The sequence below is a fragment of the Diabrotica virgifera genome, chromosome 1, assembly GCF_917563875.1.
Source record: "Diabrotica virgifera virgifera chromosome 1, PGI_DIABVI_V3a".
NCBI lineage: Eukaryota > Metazoa > Arthropoda > Insecta > Coleoptera > Chrysomelidae > Diabrotica > Diabrotica virgifera.
The window spans coordinates 50952634-50978258 of NC_065443.1; the positions used below are offsets into that span (position 1 = coordinate 50952634).

Below are 25625 nucleotides of genomic sequence, written 5' to 3' on the forward strand. Positions count from 1 at the left end.
AGGAGAAATATCATTACAAAATATTATATGACGTCACAAGGGTTCGTTCGCTTTTTCGATCATTTGAAATTATTTAAATACACAGAAGATTTTAAATTTATACTTCTAAATTATTATGAGGTTTTGAGGCATGAAATTTTGGAAATCTTATTTTTTTAAACGAAACTGAACATTATTATATGTAATAAAACAAAAATGTGCAGTTCCCTATTGTTTTTGATTGCTTGGAGTTGGATAATTCCTTACCCAACTGAAATATTTTTCATAATATCATAGTTTGACTATCTCTGAAATCACCAGTATGTTAAAGTTGCATACTGAAAACAATACATTACATATTTTTAGCTTTGCTGTAACATACTGTATTGACGCTACTGTATTGAATATTGTGAAGCACAGTTTTTTAATAAAATTGATTTTATTTTCAGTCCCTCCTAATGGATTAGTCATTTACTGTGGAACTATTGTAACTGATGAAGGAAAGGAAAAGAAAGTAAACATAGACTTTGAACCATTCAAACCAATTAATACCTCATTGTATTTATGTGACAATAAGTTCCATACAGAAGCCCTGACAGCATTATTGGCAGATGATAATAAATTTGGTTTTATAGTTATGGATGGTAATGGTGCATTATTTGGTACACTACAAGGAAACACGAGGGAGGTGAGTAAAAAGTTTGTTTTGTGCTGTTGTGTCAGTGGCGGATCCAGGGGAGGGCGATTGGGGCAATCGCGCCCCCCTCTCAGACCAAGTTATATATGGACGGCGTTATGCATAACTCGACCAAGCGCCATTTCTTTAATATCGAGATAACAGCGGATTCTGGTGACACATAGCTAAAACTATCGTGGAAAAAATCCCTGTTATTGTCACGTTAACGGTTACTAAGAAAAACAAAATTAAACCAAGCGACATTAATCCACTTACCATTAAGTAACCATTAAGCAACCAAGAAACGAAAAACTTTGAAGTCATTTATCTCAAAACTATGTTTTGGCGCTTGGTTGAGTTATGCATAACGCCGTCCATATAAAGATTATAAAAAGATTCATTTATTCATTTATTTTTCATAGAAATTTAGCCAATCGGCCCCCCTCTTGAGGATGCTGGATCCGCCACTGTGTTGTGTATTCTGTGAAACAGTACAAATTGTTTGGATAGTTAATTGATTCCAATCACACTTGATAAAAATTTAGTTTATACAGTAAAAGGTCCTTATTCACACTTCCTTCATTCTCAATTTCAATATTCTCAGATTGAAAAAATGCAAGTCAATTCCTAAATTCACGGCTCAAGATTTCTTTATTCGTGGATCGGAGGAACTCAAGCATCGGAAAGTTGGTGCAATAAATTGAAGGTGCAGCAATCATTGCATAGCATTAAAATCGTGGAGACACTGCATCTGCAGACAGTTCCACAGCAGAAATATATTCTGAAGAATTTGCGAACTTGGTAGCTGTTGACGGATATACACCTGAGCAAGTATTTAATGTAGACGAAACTGCACTGTTTTGGAAGAGGATGCCAAATAAAACATTCATTTCTAAAAGCGAAAAGTCTGCCACTGAATTTAACCCTTTTCTTGACAATGTAACAAATTTGTAACATTTTCATTTTAGGTCCTAGGTGAGTTGAGGCACATTCTGTTACTCACATTTTGTACTAATAACATAAAACTGTCCGTAGATGGTAATAATTAACTTATATTTTTATTATTACTGATTTCTGACAACTTCTAACTTCACATCACATGTCACATGTTGCATTTTCGAGAAAGTTCTCCACTGTTTTTACAAACTTTTAATTTTTTATAAAAATAGTGTGTTTTTTATTATTTTGGTGATTGTATTAGACTGTTCAATTATCCTATAAATAGAGAGTTTAAGTTTTAGTTGTTTTTTTGTTTATTGAACTATCAATAAACATCGTCGAAACATTTGTAACAAATTTGTTACGTTGCCAAGTTGGGGTTATATTTTTTTCTCAATGTAGATTTTTGATTTTTTATCTCTGCGATATTTTTATGCAATTTTATTTGTTTTGCAGAAAGATATGTTTTAAAAAAAGGCTAGACAAAATTATTTCTATGTTTTGTAAGTCAGGCATTACTTCCTTTCAGTGCACGAAATGTGAAGGGGTAGGTGCTATGTCTGAATGCAAAGGAAACTGTTTTTACGCATATCATCACAAGTCGGGAGTTATCTAAATTAAAAGGATTTAAAAGGCTATCCTAGTGTAAAAGTATGAAATTCATATACTTTTTTTGGGAATTTCTTAAATAAAAAGTATTGTACCAATTGTTTTAAAAATTTACATGAGCATTTATTACGAAAGGAAGTACATGTAAAACAAGTTTCATCAAAAAATATTGAAAATTAAACAGTTTATGCGCGATCTACTGGCACCGTGAAAATAAAAACATGGCTCCACTGCTGATTGGGACTAATAGAGACCATGAAACATAAAATTTCAAAGTTATTATTGAAATATATCTATTGCTATACCATCAACTAGGAGTTTTTTGATCGGATCAAAAATGTCCATTTGGCGGTTTTTGAAACTGAAAATTTTTAAGCTAATTTTAAAAATGTTTTTCAACACTTCGTCGTTTTTCCAAATTTTAAAATTTTTCAAAAAGCCTAGTTGGTGGTATAGAAAATAACTTATATTTCAATAATCACTTTGAAATTTTATGTTTCAGGATTTCTATTAGTCCCAGTCACTGCAGAAGTGGAGCCATGTTTTTATTTTCACGGTGCCAGTACATGGCGCGTAAATCGTTTAATTTTCAATATTTTTTATGAAAGTTGTGTTACATGCATTTCCTTTTCCAGTAAATGCTGATGCAAATTTTCAAAACAATTGGTACAGTACTTTTTATTTTAGAAATTCCCAAAAAAAGTATATGAATTTCGTAGTTTTACACTAGGATAGCCCCTTAATTCAGAATATAATAGGAGGAGGGGGGTGTTATGACGCGAGAGCACTCCCATGAACTCGGATAAAAGAAATTTGAACTTTGTTCTGAGAAATCGGTTCAAAGATTAGAAAATGCATGGACCGTCAGTGATAATAAGGTGTATATGGTATTCTTGGCAATGTAACAAATTCAAATTTGGTACTTAGGAATAAATTACAGGTGAAATATTTATTTCATCAATTTTTAAATAATTCTAGAAGGGCATTAATAGAAAGAAAACACAGTTTTCACATTTTTATATCGGTCTGCCAAGAAATGGGTTAAGGCAGCAAAGGATATAGTTACACTGATTTGTTCTAATGCATCTGGAGTATTGGGTTATTAAACCATTGATGCTCTTAAGATTTCTAAATCTCCATGCTTTAAAAAATCAAAACAAGGTCAACCTGTCACTGTTTTGGCGTGCTAATAAGAAAGAGTGGGTTATAGGTGCTATTTTTTACTGGTTCCAGAATTGTTTTGCTTCTGAAGTTGAAACTTATTTGAAATCAAAGAATTTAGACTTTAAAACAGCTCTATCCTTCATCCTCGCGAACTTTAAAGTAAAATTGTGGTTTATTCCCAGTAGAAATAGTAGAGGATTATTCTATATCTGATTATTTTAGAATGGTAATATTATTAGCTTACCAAACTATACCTAATACATTCAAGGTAAAACTAAGTATGAGTAAAAACTCATTAGAACATTAATCTTCTTCTACGGCACTACAGCCGAAATTGAGCCTTGGCCTCCTTTATTTTTTGCCTCCACCTTTGTCTGTCTGTGGCTGCTCTTCTCCATACACGGACTCCTAAAAGGGCTTGTGCGTCGCTGTTTACTGTGTCTTCCCAGCGCTTTCATGGCTTCCCAACCGGTCTCTTTCTTTGCATTCTAGCATTCAGTGTTCATTTTGGTAGCCTATCCTCTCCCATTCTTATCACATGTCCGGCCCATTGCAATGTTTGTATTCTAATGAAGAACATTAATAGTTTGTCTGTAATAATGGAGTGATCTACTAGGGTAACATGAGACACTTCTAATATTAAGTATAATAAAATTTATTATAATACATTATGTTACATAATTTGTTGTTCTCCACACTCACACAGCTCATTATAAGTGGTTTGTATATATAATCTTTTGTCTATCTTATTTAATTATTTTAATGTATGTATTTGTTACATTTAGTGTTATGTATTCAAATTCTAATACTTTTTCAAAACTGTAGACAGCCTCTGCTCCATTCATTTTGATATATTTACTATCATTTGCTATGTCTCCTCTCATTTCCATATAATGCGTTTTTGTTAGGTTTATTGTTAGTGCTGTTTCACATTATAAGAATTTTGAATGTGCGAGGGTTTTCTCGTGCGATAGTTTTGACGCACCTATCCTTTTCACACAATAAGAATTGAGTCGCACGAAGATATTTTGCTGTGTTGGTTGGTATACTATTTTTATTTACACTTTGTGGCTGAGGTAGGTACATGATACGATGTCGGATATGTATCATTACAAATGGGTATTTTTTTCCATACTTTTGTCCTAATGTACTGTAATGCGTATTTAATTCATTTGCAATTTCTATTTTGTCACTTATTATTTCTTATGTTTTTAATTAATTGTTCTACTAAGTTATTTGTGGGATCTTGGATTAGCTCATCTAATTAGCTCATACAGTCTATGTAATAAACTATTCTAAATGAGAAATAAGCCACAATTGAACTAAAAAAATGATTTTATTAACGTGTCGACATCCGATTTGGGCGTCGAAACGTTAATAAAATTATTTTTTAGTTAAATTGTGGCTTATTTCCCATTTAGACTAGATTATTATAAAAATTCCACAAGGAAACAGCTTCAGAACAACATTATGATCTATGTTTTTCATGTACATAATTTAAAAGACCCTCACTCTGTCATCCATTCATTTTTAAATGTTGTTCCCCTCGTTTTAAATGTTGTTTTTAGATAATTTCACACAAAACGTGACCGCCGCCCTACTCCAGTTTACCCTATAAAACTAATATAATTTCGTAGAATAAAAGGTATATTTTATATGGAGCGAAATCAAATTATAGCGTTGTGTTTACTTTATCGTCGAAGAAAGAGAAATAAGAGGAACCGAATTCATTGGGTCCATCCTATTAACACAAAAAGATACGATTTATATATTTTTATATTCACACATATTGATGGAACACCCTCTATACTCAAAGTTAATTGCAACTATGTAAAATAAAGTTACTTAGCAGTTTTAATTACTGTTGTTATCAGTAACATATATAATTAATTTTGCTGTACTTATAAAATTTGTTTTTTTCTTTATCACCTAATTCATCAAATTAATTAATTCGTGCACTGTTAAGTGCACGGCATACACCATTCCAAGCATGTCTCGTCAAGTTTATATCTTTATATACATATTTCTATTGTTTTGTCCCAATGAACAGGTCTCGCTTCAATTAATGTTACTAATATTTCACTATCAATCTGAGACATCATAATGTAAAATATATGCACCTACTTAAACATCCACAAAGTGTAAATGAAAATAATGTACCAAACAACCAAAGAAACTACCTTCGTGCGACTGAACGACAGTATCATATGAAAGGATGCATTAAGTCCCCTATGCTACTGGGTGCGTAAAGACGGCACGGCTGCCGTCTGTTGTTGTAAGCGAGGGACAGCATAAACACGTCGAATTGACCGAACGTTCCAACCACCGTCTAGTGAGAAAGGCTCCATATGATTACATGCGCCACGTTTAAATTCTTATAATGTGAAACAGCACTTAGTCTGTATCTTTTCGCTTCTTCGAATTTCTAAAAAAACCTTTTCTAGATGTACCTCTATTCACTGTAAACTGTATTGGAAGGCTTTCTTCTCCAATTACTTTGTTATCATCTTCCATTAGGGACCGTTCAAGTATTACGTAACGCAGGGGGAGGAGGGTAAGAAATCTTCAAAAATTGCGTTACACAATAGTTAAACGCCCATTAGAGTGCGTTACGTAGGGGAGGAGGGGGGTCAAAAATCGCGTTACGTAATACTTGAACGCTCCCTTAATCATTTCCTAATAATTTTTGCGAGTAATTTATTTAAGACTACTTCTACTAGTGCTATACCTTTATAGTTTTTGCATTCCGTTTTGTCACCTTTTTTATAGATAGGACAAATAAGAGAACTATTCCATTGTTTTGGCATTTCTTCTGTTGGATGAATTCTTAATGTCAAGCGGAATATTCTTTCTTTCAGTCTTTCGCCACCTTATAAATCTCCGCTGGGATACCACTTTCCCCTGTTTTTTTTATTTTTTTATTTTTTAGGTCTCTTATTATTTCTTTGATTTCGTTCAACATTGGTTTCCAGCTCATCTCCTTACCAATTCTCATTTTCCTCTATTTTCTGTTGTTTTTGTTAGAAGTAAATCTTATTTGTTTTTGCAATATATTATTTTGTATTATTCTGTTTAATTTCTCTGGATATTTTCACTTCTTGGTAGAAATTCTTTACCTCTTTTTTATGTAGGCTTCTATGATTTTCAATTGTTTTTCTAGCTGTTATCTTTTTTCTTTCTGTGAATTCTTTTAACTTTTCTTCTTTTAGCTACATCTTTACTTAGTCTTAAAAAATTCTAGTGAGGGTGTGATTAATTTTAACTTTCAACTTACTAATGATTGTTACTTTTTAGGTACTTCACAAGTTTACTGTAGATTTACCCAAGAAACACGGTAGAGGAGGTCAGTCTGCACTTCGTTTTGCCCGTCTAAGAATGGAAAAACGTCATAACTATGTTCGAAAAGTAGCAGAAGTAGCTACGCAATTATTTATAACAAATGACAAACCTAACATAGCTGGACTCATCTTGGCGGGTAGTGCCGATTTTAAGACTGAACTTAGTCAATCTGATATGTTTGATCCAGTAAGTTTTTGGTTGTTGTCTACTCTGGTTTAATTACTAATTTATTTTCTGATTTTCAGAGGTTACAAGCTAAAGTAATCAAACTAGTAGATGTCTCGTATGGTGGTGAGAATGGATTTAATCAAGCCATCGAATTAGCAGCTGAATCACTTCAAAATGTAAAGTTTATTCAAGAAAAGAAACTGATAGGCAGATATTTCGATGAAATTAGCCAAGATACGGGGAAATACTGTTTTGGAGTTGAAGATACCCTTAGGGGCTTGGAATTAGGTGCTGTAGAAACACTAATCTGTTGGGAGAATTTAGATATTCAGCGATATGTATTGAAAAACCATGCTACGGGTTCGGAAACTATACTGCATTTAACTCCTGAACAAGAAAAAGATAAATCACATTTTTCAGATAAAGAGGTAAGAAACATCTTTAAACATCTTTATATGTCCGGTCCAGTGAGTCTGTACATGCCCTGTCATTCAATTTATACAAATAATCTAAACTTTAAGTCAGGTTTATCAGTTTTTGTCAAATTAATTAGAGGTTGGAGTACCAGCAAAGCTTAGGGTATTATTCCTGTTATTAGCATATTATAAATATTTACTTATCCTATGCAATCAGACACTAAACAAGATGAAAACATCATGTCACTTGGAAAAACTATTTTAGATTTTTTTCATATTTGAATCGGTCATTTCGAAAAACAACATAAGTCCATATTTTGGGTAAAATTACTTTTCGACTCAAGTTACTGTTTAAAATACTGTATGGCAGGTCAGTATGTTTTTTGGTCATTTCGAAAACAACATATGTCCTTATCCATATCAACGTTTATGAGTTTAAAACATATAATGAAATATTGTTTAGTTTTTTGACAATGTAAAATACATACAGAATATTAAGTTTCTATGTATTTTGACTGTTTCTTGCTGAAAATAAAGAAAACATCATGTCCACAAAATTAAAAACCTAATATCAAAAAAACTAAGTAACATTTAGTCTTTTTGTTGTTTATGCATATGCATACATAATATATCTAAGTTTCTATGTATTTTGATTGTTTCTTGCTGAAGTTCTAGTACAAACATTAAAACTTATAGATTCATTCCGAAAACAACATAAGTCCACAAAACAAAAATTTAATATCAAAAAATCTAAGTAAGTAACATTTAGTCTTTTTGTCGTTAAAGGATTTAAGAGTTTCTTAGGAAATTTAAACACTCAGTTGGTTTTTTTAGAATATTTCATATATAAAATTTAATAAACCTTGGCTTATTTTTATTTATACATATTAAAATCATTTATAATTTGATTTAGACTGGTGTAGAATTGGAATTGGTGGAGTGTCAACCTCTTCTTGAATGGTTGGCGAATAATTACAAGAACTTCGGTGCCACTTTAGAAATTATTACAGACAAATCTCAAGAGGGCTCCCAATTTGTTCGAGGGTTTGGTGGAATTGGAGGTGAGTGAAATAAGTCTATTTTTAGTGATGCTTTTTAATGTGTGCTGGATTATTTACAGTTGAAAGTTGGATGGGTACAAAATTAATTTACAAATAGTTCACAACCAACTTCCTACAGATTTCGTTTTGTTATGAATGATAACAATTATTATATAATACAATAAGATCCTTTAATTATAGATATTGAGAGAAAACTTGATAATATTAATACCAGAGAATTGGATTCTTGAGATTAATTTCAATATAAAGGTTCTGACCTCCCACCCCACATAACACTTCGGCATGGGGTAGATTTTAAAGTTAAGGGTAAATAAAGGTTAATTCAAAAATTTCATCAAAATCGATGCGTGTTGATGGAAATCTGAAGTTATACCATATTTTTACATTGGACTATTATTCATTTATTGAATGTTGGCGACAATTCTGGCATACTCGATCTTGGCGTTGATGTTTGTCCATTCCCTTATATTCTTTAGCCACGAGTATTTTTCTTCTGATGCCTCTTCTTCCTTCAAGCCTCTCGATCCTCCTCTATCTTTTCTCCTTCGTAAGGATGTAGTGGCGTCATGTAATTTGTTTGACTATTTCTGTCCAATTATTTCTCCTCTGTGCATGTTGTTTTGCTTCGGAGAAAGAGTAACCAGTCATGTACTTTATTTGGTCCAACCATCATGCTCGAGATCTTCCTCTGGATCTTTTACGCGATACGTTTCCTTTAACTATCGTTGGTTCCATGCCTTCTCTTCTTCTAGTTATAAATATGTCCAAAATATCTCGGAATATTTTGGTTGATAGTTGTGGTGAGTCTAGTTTTTATGTTAAATTCTGCTAGTATTGAGTTATTTGTGAAATGTGTGCTCCATGGTATGCGCAATATCCTACGGTAAACCCACATTTCAAATGCCAGTATGCGCTTTGAATCGGCTTTTTTGATAGTCCATGTTTCTGAAGCATAGGTGGCGATAGGAAATATGAATGCTCGACCAAGTCATATTTTTTTGATTTTTGTAATTACAGTCCTCTCCATAATCAATTTTAAAAATGGTACTTGGAATTCCCTAATATGTAACCCAGGTAGGCTGCTTTTCTTTGCTCTACTAGTTGCAAAAGTTCTGTTTGTCTTACTATTCAGTGTTGGCCATATGGTTCGTCCAGATAATCTTAAGGATTTTCCTGAACACTCACATTTCGGCGATTCATTATACTCAACACATTTATACTTAATTGTGTTGATTGTGTTATATTGCACCGATTTTTGAAGTTATACTTCTTTAGGCGCGATTGAGAGTAAAATTTCGTAACACTGCGCGCATGCGCATACAGACAGTATGGCGTTTAGTTGCTATCTTTCAAGTTATTATGTATAAATATATCAGTGCAAGAAAAGGTGTGAAAAGAATATATTAGTGTTTTTAGTAAATATATTTATTATATTTTTTGTGTCTTTGGATTTGTCTTCCTCAGGAGTAAGATGAGTATTATAAAAACATTTTATTGTATATTTATTATACTTCACCTTGCCTGTTTGTTACCGTGAATTGTCATTAGGTACGTCCGAACCGATACAGACACAATCCTCTTAGCGTATTTGGTATAACATTCGGCCAGAGATCGAGAGGTCTTGAGTTCGAATCCGGAGTAATCCTATACTTTTTTTTATTTTTTTGAAAGCGGTAAGCACAAAATTAGTTCGGTGTTTAAAAAAATTAAAACAAACTGTTTAAAGTATATTTATTTTTAAGAAATCATATAATAGAAGTATAACTTCTTACGTGCGTACAAAGTACACACACATTCTTTTTTTTTTCTTTAAACACTCTGTTCCTTTCGCACTGTATGTAGAAAATAATTTCATCTTAGTGGTAAGACATGATAAGATAAAACACATATTATAGAGTAAAACCGTCTAGTGATTGATCAAGTTTTACGATTTGTTATTTTTTATTATTACATTAATTTATTACGGGATGCTTCAAAAGAATTACACATTTTGTTTTCTTTTTTTAATGAGATTCTTATATATATTTGTCAGACTCCTGAGAGTTACTGCAATAAAACCTTGTATTGGTAGTAATTGAGAAATTAGCCTAATCTAAATTTTAAATAATACATACATAGAAAATAACATTTTTAACACCCAGTAGATACAAAAGTCTTTCTATAACGTGAAGTATAAAGTTAATTAATTCCGGCACATGTATCTCAGTAATATTATCGAGCCTATTTAATGATTTCCGAAGTGGAAATCGAAACGTCAAAGTAAACATTTTAAACTTAGATTGTGGATAATTCCCATTAAAAATAGTCAATAGTATTAAATCGCCACAAGAAAATAGCTTCAGTGCTGAAATTGTGCAAGTTAATAACCGTCCTTTCAACCAAAAATGATCCAGTGCATTTTATTTATAACCCAGAGTTAAAACTATTCCCATTAGTCTTATAACGTTAATGCTAATACACTAACATTTGTTCGCCTCTTGTTCTTGCTGCTTGGATGTATTCATCAGGAATACTACGGTACAAAGTGGATTTTCAATCTCTACAAGCTGATGAACCTCTTGATGATGTAGACCTCGATGATTATTAAGGTCTACTTTGCCCTGTCTCTACGAAATTGAAGGTAGTTGAGCGTAGAAAAAGTAGTTTTAATATTTTGTATATGTTGTCAAAATAAATTTTTTCGTTATAGATATTATGTGCACACAAACTGCATGAAAAAATTCATAACACATTAAAATATTTATTGCTTTTGCCTTCATAGTTTTGTTGTTAGCGCAAAAAATAATCAGTAGCTTTGTTTTTTAATGATTATTCTTAATTGATTTTTTATGCTTATATTTCTTAGAAAAGCATTAGAAGTTTTTCATATTCATAACTTGTTCCTAGTCATGTATTATTAATGATTCCTTTTTGAGTATGAAATCGTAACTCATTTGGAGTTTTCCGTATACAATGGTACCTCGGTATATGTTTCTTTTTTAGAATATGTCAATTGGAGACACTCCTATGTGGACAAAACAAATTTTGTTTGGTATACGACTTAATTGAAGATATATTATGTATCATGCATATTACAAAATAAAGTGCTTATTGATATACCACTCTACAACCAAAGTATGGTTCATTCCAGCAACATACGACTGTTTTGGATTATCGCGACAACGAATATTTCAGTGTGCAACATAAGAAGTACGAAAGTAAATGGCTCTAATAATTATTACAATACACAGCAATGTACTTTGCAATAGGGATGTTCACAAAAAATTAAAAAGTCATTTCAAACATGTAAAACGATTAAGAAACACCCTATGAATAATTGTCCAAAATTTCAACAAAATTGAAAAAGCCTTTCTATAAAAAATCTTTATTAGAAATCTAGCATTATTTTAAATTTCAAGAACGATTCTCTATTGGCCTGACGTCACTAGTTGCATACCCCAAGCGCGCGCCATTCTCATAGTGTTACTGTTTACCTGTTTGACGTTTCAGGTCATTTTATTTTGTTCTCTTCTTGTTTTATCAGGGTTAAAGTGGAGTTTTATAGTGAATTTGTTTAGTTTAAAGTGGATAGACTGTTTGTAAGGACATATTTTGGGTTTTACAAAAATAAACAAATAAAATGGAAGAAGGTTTTCAGAAAGCCGATTCGTATAAACTACCGACTGTAGTGTAGATGTAACAATGGTGTATGATTTATTGGCATCTTGTAAAAAAATCAATCTACCACAGCTTTACTGAGTGTATATTCCATATAATTTTCCATGTCTTCTTTAAGCTGAAAAAATACATGCTTAATACTCCACAAAAAAAAATAGAGAAAGTTGTATGCATGCATTGTACACATGCATATTGTATACATACATTGGCTGGTTATTACTTTACCTTGGTTAGGTGTATTAAAAATATTTTTATTCTTCTTCATGTGCCTTGTCCGTTGTGGACGTTGGCTATCATCATGGCAATTTTAATTTCATTTGAGGCGTTTCTGAATAACTCGATCGATTTTTGTCCAAATCATTGGCGTAAGTTTTTAAGTCATGAGTGTCTTTTCTTCCGGGTCCGCGTTTGCTCTCTATTTTACCTTGCGTTATCAGTTTTAGTATACGATATTTATCATGCCTCATGATATGACCGAAATATTTAAGATTTCGTTTCTTAATTGTAAAAGATTTCTTTTTGTTTTCCCATTCGACGCAATACCTGTACTTTGGTATGGGTCGCCCAGGATATTTTGAGGATACGTGGGTACACCCACATCTCGAATGCCTCTAGCTTTTTCATTAATGTTTCCATTATTGTCCAGGCCTCTGAGCCATATAGCAAGACCGGAAATAATAACATTTTAGCCGCCGCATTTTTAATGGGAGAGATATTATGTCGCAATGGGTGAAAATATTTCTCATGCATGTTGTTAAATTATATTGCTATGTTCTTTTCAACTCTAGATCTTATTTCGGTTGTTTCGTATTTCGAGTTGACAACTGTTCCAAGGTAAAAAATATTTTTGAACTTGGGTATTATACATTTTCATTTCAACCAATCTTTTCACTAAATTATTAATGATTTTAATATAATATAAAGTCATACCTACATCCACATGTAGTTATTTCAAGGTTTACTTTTACTGTATGTATTATTAGAATCCCGTTTTTAGGAATATCCCAGTTTAAGGAATACAAATTTGAGGTCCCGAAACTTTTTCATTTACTCTTTAATGGGGTAGGTGCCAAATCTTGGTCCAATGCTATTTAAATTCATTCATTTTTTTCGAATCCTGAGAAAACTAATAAGTATTTTTGAAAAATGTAAATGCAGGAAGAACAATTACATTATTACCAAGGGCCGAAAGTCTCTGAAAAACTTCTATAATGTTTATTTTATTAAGTTAGTTCTTTAAGTTAGTTATTTTAAGTTCTAGCTGCAACAAACCATTTCTTTTTCTGTTTTAAATTGGCTGGAACGGTAATAAAAATCTTGTCAGAACTGTTTTTTGATGTATTTACACACCCAAGAACAAAACACCACTTATTTGGCTTTATTTTTAATAACTAAATGCGTAAAAAACTGCGCACATTCAAATACACTGAGTAAATAAGTATACAAAACTGGTCGTCGATCAAAGACGTTACGACTGCTGACGTCACAGACCGTAGCCTCGCTGCAGGGTACCGTTTTTCTAGCCTCCAAGAAAATCAACATTATGAACTCATTTATCTTAAAAAATATACATTTTTAAACAGTTTTATGATTGTTACGTTTTTATATACCTTGTAATCTATTGAATTTAACTATATTTAAAAATTAGTGAACATCCCTATTTATTTTCGTTCTTCATATTTTGCACAATAAAATATTTGTTGTCGAAATAATCAAACACAGTCGTATATTCGTGGAATAGGGTATATTGTGTTTTGTTACTGTATATTTCACTGAATGGTTTAATGCTCGGTTTGGACAATTTTTAATAGTTATTTTGAATAGAACGATCTACCTTTGAACGTTTGATGCACACAATTATCCACTAAGCTTCAAGAATTATGCGGTGCTTTAGTTTAACTTCGTTACTATAAAGTAACTTCCATCTACTATTTCTTTCATTCGGTCTGTGGATCATTAGATATATTCTATATCGTTCATTTCTAAAGCTTTGCAGGAAGTTTTCCGAGATCAATGAATTTAAAACAGTCAATAATTGATTAATGACAAGTTACAGAAACTGGAGGATGATGATCATCAAACTAGAATGGATAGGCTGTCTTCTGGCTCAAGAGATAGAAGAGAAAATTCTTCAATAACCAAGGAAATCTTTGCTGAATGGATGGTCGTGAGTAGAGATTGCACTTGCTGGATGCAGCAATCCAGCTGGATCCAGCAGCGCGGATCCGCAAACGTGTCAAATTCGAAATAAGTTACTTAATGTCTTCATTAGCCTCTTTATTCAAAGCCGTGAGTCGGCAACTTGTCATTCTATCGCGCTGGCAGTAGCTCAGTATGCCGGAAAGTTTCTATAGCTTAAAAGTTTGAATCGATAAAGCGTTGATATACATTGATTCTGCGATAAAATTCTCTGCTGGCGAGTGGTCAATAATCAATGAGTTAATCGCCACTTTTAACCAGCTGTCTCTGCTCTTTGCAGAATACAGTCCACTTTGTTAACGGCCGACACAACCATGAAATTTGTCTTCTTCTTCTTCTATGGCACTACAGCCCAAATTGAGCCTTGGCCTCCTTTATTTTTTGCCTCCACCCTTGCCTGTCTGTGGCTGCTCTTCTCCATACACGGACTCCTAAAAGGGCTTGTGCGTCGCTGTTTACTGTGGAAATTTGTCGTAGACAAACTAAATAGCCAGGACTCTAGCCTTAATGCCGATCTATCGGAAGCCTATGCAACAGAATCACGGAACGGCGCCTCTCGGAGAGAACGGAGATTACAGGTACATTAGTGTATTGACAAAATAAAAAAAAGTATGACGAAGGACTAAACAATAATGGGGACTTTCCCATGCCGAAAAAGAATGCAATGCGACAAGAGATGAAAAATTTGTTGATTCGTATAAATAAACAAGTAACTATGGAACCAGTGCAAGAGATAATGAAAGATGGGCCAACTAATCCAGAACCCGTAAATTTTACTTTGGAACAAGAAGTTGAGATTGAATTAAAACGAGAAAGAGAAAACATTTATAGCCAAAAAAACTGGGTCTCAAAAAGATTACGAAAAGATTTTGGAAAAGGATATGGCGGTTTATGTGCCCGAAGGAGTGAAAGGCGATCGTTTGTCAATGGTCTATGACTATTTGATGACCTTAAAACCGACCAGAACAGAGGCTATATGTACAGTTCTGTGCGAAGTAGGTAAGGCCTATGTTTTTAAGGTATCACTTTCAAAAAACTAAATAATTCATGTTTCTGTTTAAAAATTTAGCATACAGAAAAAAAAAACATTAAAATCGTGTTTTTATTTTGATTCCACATTTTGCTGGATCCGCGCTGGATCCAGCTGGATTCAGCCCAATCTTGCAAAAATCCAGCTGGATTGAAAATGCTGCTGGATAGCAATCCCTAGTCGTGAGAAAGGACCCCGCAGAAACCTTATGGGAAATGGCTCTCTATCAAATGCTCTGAAACTTTGGGTTCTAGTAGTCCTTGACGTGTATAACAAAAGACTCAATGGGTGCGTAGCTCCAAAAAATCGTGGTTTTAAGATATAAGCCTCTGAAGTTATAGGTACAGTGAGGACGTTTGAGTTGGAATAAATTCATTTTCTCGAGAATGGGCGACTCTGGAGATAAATTACGAATCGGGTCGATTTTTATTTTTAGATTATAATTTTTTGGCATATTATACTTATATCATACTAGTGACGACATCCATCTGGGCGTGATGGCGCAATCGATGATTTTTTAAATAAAAATAGGGGTCTGATAGCTTATCTGAAAGGTTATTCATTTCTCTATTCACTAATATAAACATTAACATAATTTAAAATAAAAATGTATACCATTTTTATTCAGTTGCAATGCGAAGGCAAAACAATCTTACTTTTCAATTAGAATACGGAGTGCAGTCCAGTCCCTTGAATCGCGATTTTCGGCTCTTATTGGAGCCTTCATCGGAAGGAACGTAGGCACTGTTCTCCATATTTTAACTGATTCGTATCGAGAGGTTCTCCCACCCATTGCAACTGAAGTGATGATAGTAGGTGGCTAGCGCCATCTGGCATTGAAAGACGAAGTAGTTTTCAATCCTAATAGTAAATTATTAATATTGAAAATATTAAAAATATTACTAAAAGATTTTTAAATTGAAAACTTATTGGTACACTTTCCTGGTGACACCTCCAAGACTTCTACAATTTGCAAGTCAAATGGATGCTGCAGTGAAGACGACAGGGAAGGAATTCTACACTATGCAATTCACATCCCCCGTCTGCAGCTGGTAAAGTTCCAACGGAAAAATGCACCTAGTTACTCTACGGAGTAATACGACTATAAAATAAAAATGTATACCATTCGTCGATTAACATAATTATTTATACAGGATGCCCAACAATTCTTTTGAATTAAATTAATTGAGACAAAAAGAAGAATGTATATAATTTATTTAATTCGAAATACATTTTACTGCTGTCAGAAAACAGAAAAAAAATAAACATTGCTTTTCGCTTAAATTAAATGTCCAAACTGCTAAGGTGCAGGTGGGTGGCAGCTAATATTGAATTTAACCGGAAAAGAATATTTATTTATCAAACAAAAATTTTTTCCTGTTGTCGGACAACAGTAAAATGTATTTCGAATTAAATAAATTTCTTTTTGTCACAATTAATTTAATTCAAAAACATTTTTTGGGCACCCTGTATAAATAATTATGTTATGTTTATATTAGTGAATAGAGAAATTAATAACCTTTCAGATAAGCTATCACATGACCCCTATTCTTATTTAAAAAAAAATCATCGATTGCGTCATCACGGCCAGATGGATGACGTCACTAGTTGATATATTTGTCAAAAAATTATAATTTAAAAAATAAAAATCGACCTGATTCGTAATTTATCTCCAGAGTCGTCCTTTCTCGAGAAAATGAATTTATTCCAACTCAAACGTCCTCACTGTACCTACAACTTCAGAGGCTTATATTATCTTAAAACCATGATTTTTTGAAGCTACGTGCCCATTGAGTCTTTTGTTCTACACATCGAGGCCTACCAGAACCCAAAGTTTCAGAGCATTTGACAGAGAGCCATTTCCCATAAGGTTTCTGCGGGGTCCTTTGCAGATTTTTTTTTACATTAAAAAGGATTACTCTTTTTTACTTTATTTCATTTGGAAAGGGCTGATTTGGTACACAAGTCTGAAATCACAAACTGGTTAAGCGGATATACCGAGGTTTCGCTGTTTCATATATGTACTTTAATGTACTATAATTAGTCCAGAGAAATAAGGTTTTTGTCGGGACACTTAAGCAGCCAGGTTGCAAACGGATTTTTTGGGTAATAAATACCTAATACATTATAAATACAAAAATGCCCGTCACAGTTCGGACGAGAAACTTAGTTATTAACAAATAAGTGTCAAAACTGGCAGTTTTTTCGTTTAAATCGCTACAGGTAAAAATAGGGTAATTAAATATATTATTTATAATATTCTTCTTTTTTTAGATGACCCAAGGTTTAAAATTGCACTTTTTAAATTTTCGTCCGATCCTTTTTTGTTTCGGAAAGTGCAAAATAAGACTAAAGTTTTAAAAATAAAAAATGTGCTATAACTTTTGCGAAAATGGCCTTAAGACTTTCATATTGCACGAAAAGTTGAGTCAAACATTCCATATAATGCACAAAAAATTTTAAGACGATTCGTCAATTAGTGTAAATTTTATTCAATTTGTTTATCGCAAAGAGCTTTTTTTCGCAATGTTATTGTTCAGAAAATAATAATGACATAACAATTCTGTGGAAACCACATGCAAGAATAATAGTTATATTTTTAAAGTATTGAAAAAAAATCATTAAAAAGTCGTTTTTATCACTCCGAAAAATGTTTAGTAAAATAGAGTCATTTTTTGGCTTCTAAACAATTTGAATAACTTTGTTAATATTGACTATAGAGTAAATCTACTTTTGGATTTCAAAAGCTGGTATTTTTATACGAATTTTCAGAAAAAAACTTTTTGCCTAGGTTAATTAGGTTCAAAGTTAGCCACTTTTATTATTTAATTTGCAGTTACTTCTATATACATCAAATTCTCCTGTAACAGAGTTAGTTACTATACTACTCCGAAACTGCTTGGCCGATTTTTATAAAATTTTACACGTTTATCCTGTAGGACGTTAAAGAGGTTTTAATCTGTTTTTTATACCCATGAGTTATAAGGGGGTTGCCCCCTTGACATTTTTTTTTATTTTTTGGACAAAATTATCTACCTTAATTTTATATGATGTAGAATTAAAAAATACATACAACCCTTACTTTTCACTCTTCTATCACCAACCCCTATTTGTTAATAGCCATCTATATATTTACATCTATAAAATTCTCCTGTCACAGTGTTAGTTTCCATACTCCTCCGAGACCGCTTGACCGATTTTTATGAAATTATATATGTATATTCGGTAAGTCTTAGAATCGGTCGTAATCTATTTTTCATATCCCTGAGTGATAAGGGGAGTTCCCCCTAACATTTTGTAATGTTAGGTGGGGTTGTGTGTACATAACGTACTCTATAAGACTACGAGTACATACAAATTAAAAAAAATATGATCAAAATCCATCAACAAGTTCCAGCGATATTAATCGCAGCATATGTTTGCAGAATCAGTTTCATTTTTTGAGTGCACGTATTTTAGTAATTCCTATCCACCGACCACGAATTAATTTTGTTCGGACGCCATTTTTAAAGCTTTATTAACCACTCTGTTGAGGTTAAAAGTTTACTCAAACTTTTACACATAACCTATATATCTTCAACTTCAAAATGGCTCTAGTTAGGTTGCTTAATTGTTATAAACAAAGTAGTCAATTAAATAAAAAAAGTGGCTAACTTTGACCGTAATTAACCTAGGCGAAAAGTTTTTCTTTGAAAATTCATATAAAAATACCAGTTTTTCAAATTCCATTGTAGTTTTAGCCTACAGTCAATATTAACAAAGTTATTCAAAACTTCTACGGCGCATTAAAACAACTCAGACAAAAGAATGAGCACACGATGCCGAATATAAAAGACAAGAATGGAAACGTACTAACAGAAGAAAAACAAATAATGGAAAGATGGAGAGAACATTTCAAAGAGCTAACTCATGCAGACACGGACAACATAGGGGAGATACAAGAAAGGAATGAAGAACAACAAGTGGAATCCATAACAAGAGAGGAATTAGAGAAAGCAATAGAAAGAGTAAAATTGGGCAAAGCACCAGGCAAGGATCATATTACCCCGGAAATGATAAAATTCATGGGGACAGAGGGAATGGATAGCATGAAAGAACTAATGAATGATATCATAAATAGAGCAGAATTACCAAAGGACTGGAAGAAAGACATTATACTACCAATACACAAAAAAGGAGACAAGAGAAACTGTAATAATTACCGAGGTATCACCATATCAAGTATCCCTGGGAAGGTATTCGCAAGAATAATAGAGACAAGAATAAAAACCCAAATAGAAACAACTATGGAAGACACACAGTGTGGATTCAGGAAGGACAGAAGCATGCAAGACCTAATATTCACATTAAGACAAGTAAGTGAGAAGGTAACCAAGAAGAATAGAGAGATACATATGTGCTTCATTGACCTGGAAAAGGCGTTTGACAGAATCCGAAGAAAGGATGTATGGAAGACACTAGACAAAGGGGAGTCGACAGACACATAATAGAAGTAATAAAGGATATGTACAAAAATAATACAAATACAATAAGAACCAATAACGAGGAATCCAGAGAATTTACTACAAGTCAAGGTGTCAAACAGGGATACGTGCTGAGTCCACCACTATTCTCAGTGGTACTGGATGAAGCGATAAAGAAAGCCAAGAGAAGAATGAGAAAACTAACATTAGGATACTGGCAAATGAAACGGACTCAACTATCGGAGCTACTATTCGCAGACGACATGGTATTGATAGCAGAAAACAGAGAAGACCTACAGAACAATCTTGAAATCCTAGAAGAAAAACTATCAAACATAAATATGAAAATTAATACAGAGAAAACAAAAACAATGATATTTTGACAAACAACGCAATAGAATTAGACGGGAAACAACTAGAGCAAGTGTAATATTTTAAATACCTAGGAGTAATAATCGAAGCAAATGGTAAACAAGACATCGAAATAAACGAGAGAATGGGACGAACAGGAAGCTTATTTAACGCTATGAAAACAACATTTTTGGGAAAAAAAAGAGATACCGGAGAAAGTAAAAACGGCAGTCGTTAAATCAGTAGTTAGACCAACAATCATGTATAGCAGCGAGACATGGACATTGACGGGGAGACAAGAATCCAGAGTCAATGCTATGGAAATGAGGTTCCTGAGGAAAATAGCAAACAGAAAGAGGACAGATAAAATACGAAACGAAAAAATTAGACAAAACCTAAAACTGGAACCAATCGATGAAAAAATAGTGGAGGGACAACTTAGATGGTTCGGGCACGTGTGTAGAATGTCGAACGAGAGGCTTACAAAACGAGTGTTCGAAACGAGAGTGCAGGGGAAAAACAAAAGAGGAAGACCAAGAGTTATGTGGGTAGATGAAATCAGGAAAGAAGTCGAGAAGAAGGGATTGACATTGGAAAGTGCAAGAAACCTAACGCAAGATCGGAAAGCATGGAGACTACAATGCCAAACTCAACTCCACCAGCCTTACACCTAAAGGTAGAAAGGCTTAGGACTAAGTAAAAGTAAGTAAAAGTATTCAAATTGTTTATAAGCCAAAAATGACTATTTTAGTAAAATGTTTTCTGAGTGATAAAATGACTTTTTAATGATTTTTTTAAATGCTTTGAAAATATGACTATTCTTCTTTCATGTTGTTTTCACAGAATTGCTGTGTCATTATTATTTTCTGAACAATAACAATGCGAAAAAAAAGCCCTTTGGGATAAACAAATTGAATAAAATTTAAACTAATTGACGCATCGTCTTAAATTTTTCTGTGCATTGTATGGACTGTTTTACTCAACTTTTCAGGCAATATGAAAGTCCTAAATTCATTTTCGTAAAAGTTATAGCAAATTTTTTATTTTCGAAATTTTAGTTTTATTTTGCAATATCCGAAGCAACAAATAATCGGACCAAAATTCAAAAAACGCTATTTTAAACCTTGGCTCATCTACTAAAAGAAAAATATTATAAATAAGACATTTAATTACCCTATTTTTACCTGTAGCGATTTAAACGAAAAAACTCTCATTTTTGACCCTTATTTGTTAATAACTAAATTTTTCGTCCAAACTGTGACGGGCATTTTTGTATTTATAATGTATTAGGTATATAGTATCCAAAAAGCCCATTTGCAACCTGGCTGCTCAAGTGTCCCGAACATGGCATATTTTTGCCTTATTTCCCTGGTGTAAATACAATATGTTTCATATACTATAATATAATAATGGGTGATTCATTTAGAGGTACTTTTTTTGGTGAGGATTTGTTGGGAGATCGTGCATGAATGGTATCACCTAAAGTTGCTTTCTTATTTAGTATTGTTTGACATTTCATCCTAGAAAGACTTAACTCGGCACAACGTCTAGAAATTATTTAGCTGTATTATGAAAATAGGCGTTCAATGAGGAATGTGTTTCGTGGGCTTAGAGCAAAAAAAAATGTTTTCCGGTGAGGCCCGTTTTTGGCGTGAATAAACAAAATGCCCTATTTGGGTTGATGAGCAACCCAAAGAGGTTCAAGAGTTGCCAATACATTCAGAAAAAACCACTGTTTGGTGTGGTTTATGGGCCGGTGTCATCGTCGGTCCATGTCTTGGACCGGCCAGAATGTTACTGTGAGTGGAGACCATTATTGCGCCAAGATAAAAGACTGTTTGGTACTAGAAATTGAAGTTCGTAGTTTAAGTGACATTTGGTTCCAAAAATATGGCGCCAACTGCCATACATCCCGTGAAAGCATGGCTTTACTGAGAAAACGGTTCGGTGAGCAATCGGACCAGTGCTTTGGCCGCCTATATCCTGTGATATCACACGTCTAGTCGTTTTCCTCTGGGGCTACCTCAAGTCCAAAGTCTACATGAATAAACCAGCTACGATTGAGGCATTGGAGGCCGCCAGTATTACTCGAGTCACTGGTCAATACCATCGAAAAGCTTGAGAGTTTAGTTCTAGCAGCCGTAGAGGTAACATCGTTTAATAGTGGCTTGTGAATTTAACCAATATAAGTTAAAAGTTAAACAGTTTTTATTGTAAACACAACTGTAAGTAGAAAAACTTAATTTTTAAAAAAGAAATACAATTTACATTTCAACGTTCTACTCAATCGAAACCAGAATATTGCCTTAGAACAGTTGAATAGTTTTTACTATAAACACACCTGTAAGGAGAAAAACCCAATTTTTAAACAAGAAATACAATCTACATTTCAGCGATCTACTTAATTGAAACTTGAGTATTGCCTTAGACAAAAACTTAAGTAATTAGTGGTACCTTTAATAGTACGGTTAATATTACTATAATTGATTTAAATTGTCAGGCATGCCATAAAATTATAACACCGACAGATGGTAGCAAACTGGAATGTTCTGGATGCAAAACAACATGGCACGGTGTTTGTGCTCAACCTCAACCCTTAAATTTTTCACCTGCAACCTTGTTGACATGGAAGTGTCAAAATTGTACCACAGAAGCAGATGCTAGCACAATGCACTTCAACGCAATTATGGCTCAGCTTGCTAATTTAAGTAACGCTATCGCAACATGTAACACTCGAATGTCTGACTTACATAATTTAGTAAATTCTCAGTCGACAAAAATTGACGCTTGCATCTCGGAAATAGCGGTTCTAAGAAGAGAAAACGAACAGCTAAAAATTAAAATCCAGAAAATAGAATCCTCTCCTCCCGAAAATATCCTTATAGAGCTGGCTGATAGAAAACAAAGGGAAAAAAATGTTTTGCTCATGGGTGTTCCAGAAAATACAGAATCCGATGAAGTTAATGCACAACAAATATTAAATCAGGTAGCTCCTAACTTACAAATAGCTTCGCATCGCCGGCTTGGCTTTCCTCGCCAAGATATGAAACCAAGGCCGCTGAAAGTTACTATGATGTCCAGTGAAGATGCCCTTTTTGTTCTTAAAAATAAATCTAAACTGAATCAAAACTCAAACTCAAACATATACATAAAACAAGATCTGACACCTTGCCAGTCAAAATATCTAGCTGAATTACGAACAGAGCTACAAAGTCGTATAGATAATGGGGAGAAAAATTTAACGATTAGATACATAAACAAAATACCTAGAATTACTACAAGAGGAACAACCAAACGTGATAGAGAGGAACAGGAATCACCTAGACGTGAAAAGGGACTCAAGACTTCAAAGCCTGCTTTATGTGGGGCAAACTCATCTGTACCTGAATAGCAATCATTCAAAATAGTATTTTGGAACTGTCAAGGATTTGCCAATCTGGATGAATTTGTTAGAGATTACGATGATTTTTCGGTTTTATGTCTTACTGAAACATGGCTACTTAATGAGTGTAATAATTTATCAATTGTTTTGTCATCCTATAATGTTATAAGTAGTCCTGCTTCGAAAGAGAAATCCGTGGGCAGAGCAAGCGGTGGTATCTACATATTTTATAAAAATGTATACAACTGTGTAATTTTAGAAAAAACACCGTGGTGGCTATTTTGCAGACTGGTTTCTCCTTCGGAAGAGTCTATTATTATTTGCACAGTATATTTTAAACCGTCCTTAGATATTGTGTATATTCTAGAACTTTTTCAAGTATCTCTGTCGGAAATTCTAGAAAACCATTTCGATGTTCCGCTTCTAATTGGCGGTGACTTTAACAGTAGAATATCAGATATTGGAGAAGTTCCGCCAGAGATGCTGGAGGGCACAAATCTATCGGAGTATCGTCTAAGCAATGACATGGTTTTAAATACTAAGGGGCGCCATATTATTGACTTCATGAACACCAACTCTTTCTGTCTACTTAATGGGAGGACTGAGTCTGATACACCGGCACAATTTACTCACATTAGCAAAGCTGGAAATAGTGTAATTGACTTAGCATTTATCCAGAACAGTGCAATACCTATTATCCAAGATTTATGTGTAATGAACCATAACAGCCCTTCTGACCACTTTGGTATACTGGTAACTTGCGTTTCCGACTTTTTTCGAGAAAGTCGTTTCAAAAAAGCACTTCCTATACAAAAAAAAAACTATATATCAATGGAATACTGACCTTGCCTGTTTCTATAAAATTTCTATGCAACATTCGAATAAAACGTCTCTTTCTATAAATATTGATGCACAGGAACTATACAATAATCTAATGTCAGCAATTAAAGAAACTGCTTCGCAATTACAACTTTGTAAAGAAAAATCTTTCCCGTCGTGTATCAGGCAAAGTCCTCCATGGTTTGATCATGAATGTACCTCAGCTAAAAACAACATGAAACAAAGCCTCAAAACAGCTAAATCAAAAACTTCTAGCCTATAGCCTAAGCCTATAGACAAATAATTAAAAAGAAAAAACATATATATTTTCATAACCTGTATTCTCAACTTGCAAACAGCAGGGACTCCAAAACATTCTGGTCAGTGATTAGGAAATTTCGGAAAAATCACAATACCTCTTTTATCGATGTAGACGTATGGGAGCAATTTTATTCGAATATATATCCCCCAAAACTATATCATAATGCCCGTTTTTTTGATGCAAGACATCCCATTTTTGACGCTATTATAACCAGTGACGAAATATATAGAGTCCTAAATAACTGTCCCAATCGTAAAGCACCTGGAACTGACCATATTTCTTATGAATTCTTTAAAAATCTTCCAAATAATTGGATACTGTATTTAACGGGTATGTTTAATAGAATACTGGAAACAACCATTACGCCGCATAACTGGAGTGAAGTCATTTTTACTATGATATTTAAAAAGGGCAACAGAGATGATCCAGCAAACTATAGAGGTATTGCCTTACTTAATTGTGTTGAAAAAATATTTACTAATATTTTGTTAAACAGACTCAGAGATTGGGTTGAAGTAAATAATGTTCTTCCCGAATGTCAGTCGGGTTTCAGGGGATCAAGGGGTTGCATTGATAATGTATTCACCCTCACTTCTGCTGTACAACTGCAACTACGACTGAAAAAACGCAAAGTGTACGCTGCCTTTGTAGATTATAAGCGGGCTTTTGACTCCATTATCCATCATTTGCTGTGGCAAAAGCTATTTGGCCTTGGGGTGAGTTCTAAAATAATAGCCATTTTGAAAAACATTTATGATAATGCTAGGATGTACATCAAAACTCCAAACGGCTACACAAGACCATTTGATATTTCAACAGGAGTCTTACAGGGTGAACCTTTGAGTCCACTATTATTTAGTTTATTTATTGCGGATATAGAACAGTTTTTTATTAGTCAAGGATCACAAGGTATCTCCATTGATAGCCAAAATCAAATAATAATGCTATTGTATGCTGATGATTTGGTCATTCTTTGTGACTCGGAAGTTGAACTCGGTAAAAATTTAAGTTATCTAGAAAAATACAGTGACAAAAACCAGCTAACTGTAAA

The 25625-nt window shown here is 33.4% G+C and overlaps 1 protein-coding gene across 2 annotated transcripts in view; it reads left to right on the forward strand.

Annotated features, from left to right (window-relative positions):
• LOC114325544 (eukaryotic peptide chain release factor subunit 1) overlaps nt 1-25625 on the forward strand; it is a 48794-nt gene that overhangs the window by 8624 nt on the left and 14545 nt on the right. Inside the window, exons 3-7 of one of the 2 annotated variants that reach the window (XM_028273626.2) lie at nt 429-667; nt 6662-6892; nt 6952-7302; nt 8204-8351; nt 10859-10971. In XM_028273626.2, coding sequence (XP_028129427.1) covers nt 429-667; nt 6662-6892; nt 6952-7302; nt 8204-8351; nt 10859-10938 — 1049 coding nt within the window. In that variant the 3' untranslated portion in view covers nt 10939-10971. The remainder of the gene's footprint in view (nt 1-428; nt 668-6661; nt 6893-6951; nt 7303-8203; nt 8352-10858; nt 10972-25625) is intronic. The other variant, XM_028273625.2, reaches the window with a different exon arrangement.